This window comes from Protobothrops mucrosquamatus, unplaced genomic scaffold (genome assembly GCF_001527695.2).
Source record: "Protobothrops mucrosquamatus isolate PMUCROS unplaced genomic scaffold, P.Mucros_1.0 scaffold3410, whole genome shotgun sequence".
In the NCBI taxonomy this organism is placed as follows: Eukaryota; Metazoa; Chordata; class Lepidosauria; order Squamata; family Viperidae; genus Protobothrops; species Protobothrops mucrosquamatus.
The window spans coordinates 27,057-38,430 of NW_015389391.1; the positions used below are offsets into that span (position 1 = coordinate 27,057).

Below are 11,374 nucleotides of genomic sequence, written 5' to 3' on the forward strand. Positions count from 1 at the left end.
TTTTCATTGGATTTGTATTAGTAGCAATTTTGGAAAGCAGGAACAAGTCATCTCAATATATCCAAGACCGATTTGCCACAGATAAGCACTGCATATGAATCAGCAAAAATAAAGGCTTAGTGGACCACCAATGGTGTCTGACTCACCTGTTTCAAACAGCCACGTTAGACCACACTCCTTTACGAAGAAGCTTTGAACAAGCTGTCTTAATCATGTTGACTTCAAACAATGGTCTTAGTTAAATCTACCATTAATGAGAGTCCAGACTTAAGCTAGTCCCTTCCTTTAAAAATATCACTCTTTTGCTTAACATTTTCAAAGGGTGTAATGCTTCAGATTTAGATGTGTTGCATCATCCATTGTCTTGGCCTATCAAAACAAGAGAGTACGGTACAGTGTTTAATTTAAAACTTTGCAAATCTGCCCTCGCTTGTTTTGAATGGAAGTTTGCAAAACACCGGTGCCAGACTATAAAAGAGACTAGGACAGTGTCTTATCCGTAGGGAGAAGGCTTGCACGTTGGAGGCATCGCTGGCTCATGAGACAAATCTCTAGGTAAATTCTATTCTGACATTACTGAATATTTATATATCTTAATTTCACTCAGACAGATAAGGTTCTGTTTGTTTGAAGTCTGGATTGGGTAACAATTGGCCCTCAAGAGGTCCGTAGACTATCATTCCCGTCTTCCCTAGCTAACATGTCCAGTACTGAGGGATAATGGGAGTTATAGTCCGTGATCATCCAAAGGATTGCATGTCACTCATGCCTGCTTTAAGAATAGTTTTTAAGACTAAAGTTCCTTCTAAAAGGAACTTTTGAAATAGAGCTCAAAAACTGAACTGTTTTTCAAGCTGATAATTTTGTTCATTGGATTAAATGAGTGTAATGTAGAAACGTTTCTGCTCTAATTACAGGAATGACTTCTCAAGTCAGGGTTTCAGATTATGAAATGCTATTCTAGTCTATATTTAGAATACATAAATCCTTATTCCAGAATCTTTATTGCCGATAGGTTTTTGAGGTTTCCTATAAAGATAATACAAAAGGCACTTAGACAATGTTTTAAATAAACTAATAAGCACAGAAACAACATGAAATTTAATTCTTACTAGCTAGTCCTAGAAATGGGTAATATTTTCTAATTCATACTTATTCAAGTACTAAAAATACTCTGTTAAGCATAGACATTGTATATTTGTAAAATCACATTAAGACTTGCTTTTAAAGTAAAACTTAGCTCTCCATCAGGAAACACTAAAGATTTTGGAAGTAAGTTTAAATAAAGTTTGTAAGTAGGTGAGTTCTTTATTTAATGAGTGGATTCATAAGCATAATTCAAAATTTTAATGACAAACTCTGAAGCCTGTTTAATTATTTACTTATTAGGCTTATAACAACATTTAGCACTTATACTGTACAGCTACATGATATAGAAATTATTCTGTGTTGTTTTTTTTAATTTGAGATGTTCAAAAACTTTCATTGTGGGACTCGGGCTACGTATTGTCAACAATCAAGCACATACTTCTACCTTCATGAAAATAACCAGTGTGGGTGATTGATATGACCTTGTGTTTATTTGCTTTAGCTTTACGGGATGCCAGGAGGTGACATGGCCAAACCACTGTTAGATCATCAGAACACGGACAGTAATTTAAGCTTGGCCCCAGCTGCTGGGAGCAGGACAATTGGGATTCTGGGAAGTGGCGACTTTGCACGCTCCTTGTCTATGCGCCTGGTGTGCTCAGGTTTCAAAGTGGTGATCGGAAGTCGGAACCCGAAGCGCCATGCCAGCCTCTTTCCTTCTGCAGTTGAAGTTACATGCCAGGCAGACGCCATAAAGAAGGCCGATATCATCTTTGTGGCAATTTTCAGAGAACACTACACCACGCTCTGTGACCTCAACAATGAGCTTTCTGGCAAAGTCCTGGTGGATGTTAGCAACAATGCTGAAATAAATCATCATAAAGAATCCAATGCGGAGTATCTAGCCTCGCTTTTTCCAGCCTGCCCTGTGGTCAAAGGATTCAATGTCATTTCAGCCTGGACTCTGCAGTCAGGTCCCAGAGATGGGAACAAACAGGTAATGGGTTTTTTTTTTCCTTTGGTACGTTCTGGACCTACCAGCATCTCTAGGATTCTGAGATTCTCCCCTCCTAAGAAGGAGTCATAGTTTGTGTAACCAGTTTCCAGTTTCTTCGGAGTGAGCTTCAGGACCCACATGAAGCCCATCAGAATCTGTGTGCATTTAGCTTGAGAAAAAAGGGAAAGCGTGAGTTAGTATCTGCTAGTAATTAGCATGCCCATAATGAATATCTGAATTATTTTTTGCTACCCAGACAGTTGCAATCTTGCACATAGTTCTGCACCTCAAGGCACAGGCATCCAATTCTGGCTGACCTTGTGCTTGAGGTAGTCAAGTACATTATTATAGAAAATTATGATTTGATTCGTTAAAATTTGTATAACCAAGTACTTTAATACCTTTTTAAAATCCCTCACCAGGAGCCTCATGGTGTTCATAATGGTTCACTGGGAAAAACGCTTGTTTCAGCATTCAAGAATGATGCTATCATGGGAAGAAAAGGAGCAGAAAAATAAAATCTTGTCACGTGACTCATTTTTCACAGCTGTTCCTGCTGCTGCTGCTGTCATTCATTTATTCATTCGTTCACATTTCTATCCCATCTTTCTCCTGAGCGCTCCTACAGCATACAGGTGGATTTCCTGTCACTTGACTCTGTGAGAAAGGTTGGATTGAAAGAGAATAAATGGTCCCAAATCGCCCAATGGTTCCAGGGTTGAGTAGGAATCTAAAATTCTCTGCTCCAAACCTTAACCACTAGGCAAACACTATGCTGTTAAGATTCTTTTGATTGCACCATTGCCTTGGATTCCTGGTTACAATTTCCCAGTTGTTCCCCCCTCCTTTTGTTACAGGTCTTCATTTGCTCTGACAACCAAGAAGCCAAACAGGCGGTTGCTGAAATTGCCCATGCCCTGGGCTTCACCCCGACGGACATGGGTGCCTTGTTCTCAGCTCGGGAAATAGAGAATATTCCCCTGCGTCTTCTCCCTGCCTGGAAGATTCCTGTCTTCTTGGCCCTGGGCCTCTTCCTCTGCTTCTACACCTACAACTTCATCCGGCAAGTCTTGCATCCCTACATTCGAGAGAAGAAGAACAAATTCTACAAGATCCCTGTGGAGATCGTCAACACCACCTTGCCTTGCGTGGCCTACGTCATGCTCTCCCTGGTCTACCTTCCCGGAGTGCTTGCAGCCATCTTTCAGCTGTACCACTGCACAAAGTACCGGCGTTTCCCTGACTGGCTTGACCAGTGGCTGCAGCACCGGAAGCAGATAGGCCTCCTCAGCTTCTTCTGCGCAGCACTGCATGCTGTCTACAGTCTGTGCCTACCCATGCGCCGGTCCCACCGCTATCTGCTACTTAACGAGGCGGTCAAGCAGGTATGGTACTGCCAGGAGTTTGAAAATCTGACTGCTCCTTTCATTGCGTGATCTTAGGAATCCCTGGCTCCATTGCTTCATTCCAAATTGCCTCAATCCAGCAGGAGACAACCTTGTGATAGCTGGTGGGCTGTATAGGTAGTCCTCGACTTACAACATTTGTTTAGTGACTGAGGTTACAACAGCACTAAAAAAGTTTATCACATGACCATTGCAGCATCCCCATAGTCACATGATCAAAATTCAGGCGTTTGGCAACTGACTCATATTTATGAGGGTCGCAGTGTCCCGGAGTCATGTGACCCCCTTTTGCAACCTTCTGACAAGCAAAGTCAATGGGGAAGCCAGAGGCACTTAGCAACTGTGTTACTAACTTAACAACTATGGCAAGAAAGGTCGTAAAAGGGGGCAAAATTCACTTAACAACTGTCTTGCTCAGCAACAAAAAATTGGGGCTCAATTGTGGTCATAAGTCAAGGACTTCCTGTAGTTATATTTTGGCAAGATTGGGAGCAGCAGTGAATGGAGTAGATACAAAATGGGCAAGATCAGAATGCCATGGTAGCTTTTTCTTAGATTTGGGAGTGAGAGTGTTTGGAGATTGTTACTTTAGGGAGAGAAAAAAAACTTCATTGAGCTTCTATCAGGATTAACCTTAACAGTTTTTGAATGTTCTCAGAAGGCCACATTCAGCCCTGGAAGTTTAGACTGCCCACTTATTCCATAATTGTAATTAGTAGAAGAGAATATTTGTAGCTCAAAGTTGAACTTTGGGTCTTTGGCGCTCTCTAAGCTTGATTGTTTTCTTGCAGATGTTTCATTAGCACCAATGATGTTACCTTCTTTGGTAATGAAACATCTGCAAGAAAACAAGCTCAGAGAGCACCAAGGACCCCTTCGTTGTGTTGTTTGTACTGTTAAAAGATACAAAATTGGGGTTCTTTCTGGCACTTTGTCTTGATTAAGCAAGCTGCCTCATGTAGAACTGGCTGAGCTTTGCAACAAAACATGAAAGGGATTTTCATCCCCTTCCCTCTCTCATTTTTTGGATTTTCCATACCAGTTTAGCAAAAATGCCATGGCCATTCTTAGTCTATATTCTATATCCCAGAAAACTGGCTGTTATATTCTAGCTAGCTAAGGCTTCCAAGCATTTCCCAAAGCCATGAATGATTCAGCCCAGGTTCCCATTTTCCAAGGACGAAAAGGAGATCCTGGATTATAGCATTCACCTGAGCCAGTAGGAAGAAAGCCGGGTCGGAAGGCATTGTTCCAGTTTGAACTAGATTCCCGATTTTCCTTCGCCCTTCTGAGAGTTGGAAAAGTGGTTTCTTTCTATGTGGAAATCAAGACGCTTACGCCTAAGCTTAAAATCTTAGGTGTGAGTAGATTATTTATATGGAACACTGGTTGTTTCATATATCAGCCCAGGCCAGAATATACATTCCCTAGTTTGGTAATGAAATATCTGCAAGAAAACTACCAAGCTCGAAGAGCAGCAAGGGACTCCTTCCATAGTTCAGCCTAGAGCTAGAAGTATTTTATTTTCCCCTATCAATATAGATTCTAAACTTGATGAAGTTTCATTGATGCCAATGGACCTCAGTTCTACTTAAGTAAGTGAATATGAGAGGCAGTGTAGAAAAACAAAGATTTTTCATTCCTTTCTAGTTTGCCTGCATGATCTTCTTTTGCCCAGTTGCCTTCCTGTATTTGCTGCTAGGAGCACAATATCCCCACCCCAGCTTTTAATTCTGCTCCCGTTTCTTTTTCTTGATTATCGTAAATAAATCTTCAGGCAAGCTTTCCTGGCCTGTTTGTTTCTCTTCTTATGCTAGTTATTTCTCTTCTTCCCTCCCCCCGTCCCCAGCTTCATGAATCACATTGATTTAACAGAATAAATGGAAGGAGCTAAGTGTCAGTCTCTGTAATATAGTACAAATCCCATTTCTGAGGGTTTTTTTTCTTCCCCATTAGCCTGAAGACCTCTCGCCTAAAAGCATTTAAACCAAAGCCCATTAAGCCCCCCTAAGCAGTCCAGCATTCGGAGAGTGATGCTTGTGGTGCTTTCCTTGAAACTAGAGCCGCTTTGCCATTTTAATTGTATCCTTCAAATGGCAAAGTGAGGTTTGGTCTTCCAGGCACCCATTTCTTGGCCATATTCCACTAGAAGTCGGTGAGAGTTCTGGATGTTCTGTTTTCTTCCGGCCACATTTCAACAATATTGGGAAATCAGTTCAGTGGCTCATACACATGTGACTGGGTTTGGAAGAACAGTGTTGTTGCCAATCCAGTTGTCAAGTCTCATTCAGATACCTACGTGTGGCTATAAGTGGGAAATCACTCTTTTTATTGGTACCAGATAGTAAGTGAAGGTAAGTGGGAGACACAATCCTGCAGCAGAACTAAGTTCACGTTTTTGCTTCAAGTCACACGTGTCCACCAGGAAAAGGAATCCGGTCAAATCTTGCTGGTTGATAAAAGTTTTTGCCCAGCCTTAAGTTTAACTGAGCTCTGAAGCTTTTCCTTTGCAATATTTTTATACTTTGATGTACAGCTGCTGACTGGATTGACATATGTACATCTCTAGGAGAGTCATTTCTAAACAGATCGTGATCCAGAAAGAGTGCTCCATTCAGCCTATGAGAAGCAAAACCCTAAGTAAACTTAGATGCCAGTGTGACTTAAAGGAAATTTTGGAAGGCAATACTAAAAATCCAACGCATGCACACATGGCATACTACATTGAAAACCCAGGTGAACACTCCTTTTATCCAGTATTAAGAGCAATGGGGAGGAAGCTGTAGCTGATTGCCAGTGGCACAACTCAAGCACTTGTACTTCAGTGGTGGGAGGTGACCATGCGCCAGCTTAAACTATTTAAACCTATCATTGACAAATGATTATGAAACAGCCCCCCCCTCCCACTATGTGGGGAATGGGACAACTTGCTGCAGCCAACTCACCAAGGGACAACTCAATTTAACAGTTATATTTAATTACTTAAAATAAATAAATTATTTTCATTTTTGCCATTCACATTTCATTCTGTCCCTCCTTTTGCATCCTTTAATGATTCTATTCCACCATTTCTTTGATATTAGTGTCATTTTTGTCCCCCCAACAAGTTGTCCTGTGGCAAGTTGGCCACGGCAATTCAGCCGCGGCAAATTGTCCTAGACCCAACTATGTATGCAAGCTGTATGAAATCACCTAGGTCACGGGTAGGCAACCTTGGCTCTTTTATGACTCGTGGACTTCAACTCCCAGAATTCCTGAGCCAGCTGTGCTGAGGGGAAAGAGAGAGGTTTCCAAGCTGAGCCATGCTGGCTCAGGAATTCTGGGAGTTGAAGTCCACGAGTCATAAAGCGACCTAGGCCTAGACCAGGGGTAGGCAACCTTGGCTCTTTTATGACTCGTGGACTTCAACTCCCAGAATTCCTGAGCCAGCCATGCTGAGGGGAAAGGGAGAGGTTTCCAAGCTGGGCCATGCTGGCTCAGGAATTCTGGGAGTTGAAGTCCACGAGTCATAAAAGAGCCTAAGTTGCCTTCCCCTGACCTAGGGCAATGGTAGGAGTGGGCCAATTATTCCCAGCTATGAAAAGTTCCAGTTCATATATCTTCAAGTCAAATGGAGGTTAGGAATCAGTATCTGGCCAGAAAACAAGTTGGCTGAAGGACAGGCTTCCTTTTGTCCAAAGTTTCCAGATATCCTGCAGCTGGCAGACATTATATGGAAATTAATCCCACCCTTGGGCACTGTTCAGTTCACCACCCTGTTTCCCCTTCTTGGTTTTTTCTTCAACGTGACTTTGCCACTGTTCTTTTCAGGTGGAGAAGAGAGCAGATGCTTGGGTGGAGGAGGAAGCCTGGAGGATGGAGATATATATCTCTTTTGGCATCATGGCTCTGGGCTTGCTCTCGTTACTTGCCATAACCTCACTTCCGTCCATCTCGAACTCTCTTAACTGGAGGGAATTCAGCTTTGTTCAAGTAAGTGCTACAGTTCACGGGTTGTTCTCCAGAAAGAAAGACTGGTGGTGAAGGAGACCTTGTTCTTAATCCCATTCGATAGACGCATAAGGAATTTCATCACAATCCAGCCGTCTTGCTAACCATGGGTGAATATAACTTCTGTGGCAGCATCTCTGGACTGGAGAACCAACATGCTGATGATCCCCCCATAAATAGGGAGCAGAATGCCTTTGGCTCCAAATCACCATCCTGTGGCTTTTACATGGGATCTCCTACCTGCACGAAAATTGCATAGCATTGCATTAAACCAGTGGTTCTCAACCTGTGGGTCGGGACCCCATTTGGGGTCGATCGACCATTTCATGGGGGTCGCCAAGCAAGGCTGTCCGCCATTTTTTTGTCCGCCATTTTTTTCCCCTTTTCCGGCGGGTGCCTTACCTCCCTTGGGCTGGGCCAGCTGGTGGTCGGCCTGCTCCGTCTCTGCCGCTTGCCAGCTACGCCTCGGCNGTTTAGTCCTCGACTTATGACCAGTTTAGTCCTCGACTTACGACCGGTTGGGGTCGCGGCATTAAAAAGGTTGAGAACCACTGCATTAAACAGCCTTAGATAAGTTAAGCTTCACCACGGGCTCTGAACAAGATAGAAAGTAGAGTCCAGAAACTCAAATTATTACTTGATGTGGATGATTGACCATTCAGATGTTGTCCAATTCAAGGCAGCATATGTACATAGATAATGTTCTCACCTCCTATTTTCTCTACAACAGTGATGGCGAACCTTTTGGAGACCGAGTGCCCAAACTGCAACCCAAAACCCACTTATTTATCGCAAAGTGCCAGGGCTGCATCAGCATTATGGTGCCCACAGGGGGGGTGGGGGGCGTGGCCCACTGGGTGGGCATGGCTGAAGTTGTCACGGCAGACTGGGTGAGCGTGGCCGGGGCCAGTCCCTTGCCATCTCCGGGGCATCTCCGGGGGGCCAACACCACTTGCTCACTTCCTGCCCTGTCGCTTCCAAACGCCACGTGCTCACTATTCTGGTGAGCTCTGCTGGGGCAACGGCGCGCGTGCCCACAGAGGGGGCTCTGAGTGCCACCTCTGGCACGCGTGCCATAGATTCGCCACCATTGCTCTACAACAACAAAGACCCTGTGAGGTGGGTTGGGCTTTTTTTGCCTAAGTGGAGATTAAATTAAGACCAAAAGCCCTTGGATCCTTAAGACATTCAGTCACTGGGAGGACAGGGTTGGTGGCTATAAGAAAGCATGTCCTTTCTCAACAGAGCCCCATAATAATAACAGTTTTACATCTTTAAAGACCCTTTTGGCAACGAGGGTGACTATTTCAGTGATGGCAAAGTCGCACAAAATGTACAAGTGTGTACCAAGAAGTTCCTATAGTGCAGGGTTTTTCAACCAGTGGTACGGTTGAAAATGTGGTACATTGGCACCTGGCAGGTGGTATGTGACCATCCTAGAAAAGTGGTAATGGGGGAGGGGAATGAGCTGAACTGGTGGCAGCACCACACAAGCCTGAGCAACAGATGGCTGGCGCGGAAGCATCAGGATCAGCGCTTCTTCGGTACTGTCAGTGCTCAGTGGAAGCACCAAGATCAGCGCCAGGCTCCAGCTGGAGCTCGGCGCTGATCATGGCGCTTCTGAGCCCAGAAGACGCTCCGATTAGCTGGAATGTTGCAGCATCTCCAGGGTCTTGTGATTTACATTCAGATGCTTGGCAACTGATTCATATTTATGACGGTCACAGTGTCCCAGGGTCATGTGAAGTGACCAAAACCTGCTGCAACCACCCAGCAGACGGGGGGAATAAAAACCAAACATCCCCCACCCCACCCTCGCTGCCAATCCTCAACAGAAATGCTCACAACAATGAAAACCTCGGATAGGAGGAAAAGCACCGCCGGGCAGGCAGGCAGGTGTCTTGCTCGGCTGTGGCTTGGAGGGCACTTTTTTCAGTGCTGTTGTAACTTCGAATAATCACTAAGTGAACTGTTGTAAGTCGAGGACTACCTGCACTTGATGACCAAAAAAAAAAAAAAGTGATAAAGTTTTTGACACCTTGCTAGGCGACTGGTGGTACTCGGATGTTGCCATATCCTAAAAGTGGTACAATGGGTGAAAAGGTTGAAAAGCCCTGTTGTAGTGTACCAAGAAGATTTCCTGTAGGAAATTTGACAAGTTCCATTAGTTTCAAGAGAGACAATGGTTCACTACAACCGTCAACTGACATACAGCGGGCAGCTTCAGGTGAAGAGGTTGCAGGCATTCCACAGGGAAGGAAACAAGAGAAAGGGATACTGGTGATTGAAACTGGTTGGTTCTAAGAAGAGAGGATATTTCGCTACACAGAGCTGTCTCATTGTCAGAAGAGATCCTAGCAAGAAAGTGTTCCACTTTAATGACAGACAGATTTAGCTTCCATGAGAGAAAAACCAGAGCGCTGCAAAAAAAAATCAAAAAAAAAAAATCACCCGGAATATAAATAGATTTTTCTAGTTCTGAAACAAATCCTAATTTTCTAGCAAAATCAAACAACGTCTCCGCTTGCTCACCAATTACCTCTGTACATCCACTTAGGTTAAGTCTTTCTGTTTCCTGCTCTGACATGGCTTTCTGGGCTCTTGTTCTGATTACAGCACTCCTTTAATAAGCCAGAAAGGCAAAATCCTTTCAAGGTCAATGCTAATGACTCTCTCTGACAGGCAAGGAATCTTTCTGCCAAACAGCCTTGTGCGCTTTCAGAGATGGCTGGGGGGGTACCATTGTGTGTAACAAGATAATGTGAAATGCATAAAAGACTAGCGGAAAATACCGTGATCTTTCCAGGAAGGATGCTTCTTGAACTAAAGCCCTGGTTTTGTTCTAATTATGATTTGCTGGATACAGTAAGTCACAGTGACTAGATTCAACCATAATACTCAGGCAGAAGCAAAGGGGAAATCCATACATACATGGATTTGCTTAAATTTATCAATATAAATAATAGAGAGGGACCCATGTCCCCCTCCAGTAAAGATTGGTCCTTTAGAATTTTTTCCATTGGCTGAGGTTTTGCTAAAAGATTACGACATCACACACAAAGGGCTCCAAAGTTATTGACCCATTCGAGTATTTGATTAAAAGTATAGGTTGGTGATCCCTTGGGTGATACAGGCAATCATGCCGGGTGCCGAGTAAGAAATTGGCACCGAAATACATAGGCCCGTTCCGGGTTGCACAGGTGATTAACCCAGTGGCTGTGCGTTTACACCTGCCTCGGTGGTTAGGCAAGATCCACCCAGTATTCCACAGTAGCCTGCTGAAGCCAGTGGGGGAGGTCTCCCGTGACCGTACGCCCAAAGCCCCAGGGCCCGTTAGACAAGACCATTATGAAGTCCAGTCTTTCGTTCCTGCTTGTTGGCTTGTTTTTCGGAGCACCAAAAAGGACGACGTTGACAGTTGGGTTAGGTCTGAAGGAGGTTTAGATCAGGGCTTTTCAACCTTTTCACCCATTGTACCACTTTTAGGATATGGCAATATCCGAGTACCACCAGTCACCTAGCAAGGTGTCAAAAACTTGATGACCAAAAAAAAAAAAAAAAGGAAAAAAGTGATGAAGTACAGGTAGTCCTTGACTTACAACAGTTCGCTTAGTGACTGTTCGAAGTTACAATGGCACTGAAAAAAATGCCCCCCAAGCCACAGCCGAGCAAGACACCAGCCTGCCTGCCCGTCGGCGCTCTTCCTCCTGTCCGAGGTTTCCATTGTTGTGAGCATTTCTGTTGAGGGTTGGCAGCGGGAGTGGGATGGGGGGTGTTTGGTTTTTATTCCCCCCGTCTGCTGGGTGGTTGCAGCAGGTTTTGGTCACTTCACGTGACCCTGGGACACTGTGACCATCATAAATATGAATCAGTTGCCAAGCCTCTGAATGTA

At 44.1% G+C, this 11,374-nt stretch overlaps 1 protein-coding gene across 2 annotated transcripts in view; it reads left to right on the top strand.

Annotated features, from left to right (window-relative positions):
* The window catches only part of STEAP3 (STEAP3 metalloreductase), a 30,113-nt gene that overhangs the window by 16,901 nt on the left and 1,838 nt on the right, over nucleotides 1–11,374 (top strand). Inside the window, exons 1-4 of one of the 2 annotated variants that reach the window (XM_015826966.1) lie at nucleotides 472–555; nucleotides 1,592–2,086; nucleotides 2,944–3,471; nucleotides 7,303–7,464. In XM_015826966.1, the coding sequence (XP_015682452.1) occupies nucleotides 1,601–2,086; nucleotides 2,944–3,471; nucleotides 7,303–7,464 (1,176 nt within the window). In that variant the 5' untranslated portion in view covers nucleotides 472–555; nucleotides 1,592–1,600. Of the gene's footprint in view, nucleotides 1–471; nucleotides 556–1,591; nucleotides 2,087–2,943; nucleotides 3,472–7,302; nucleotides 7,465–11,374 lie in introns of those variants that run through there. The other variant, XM_015826968.1, reaches the window with a different exon arrangement.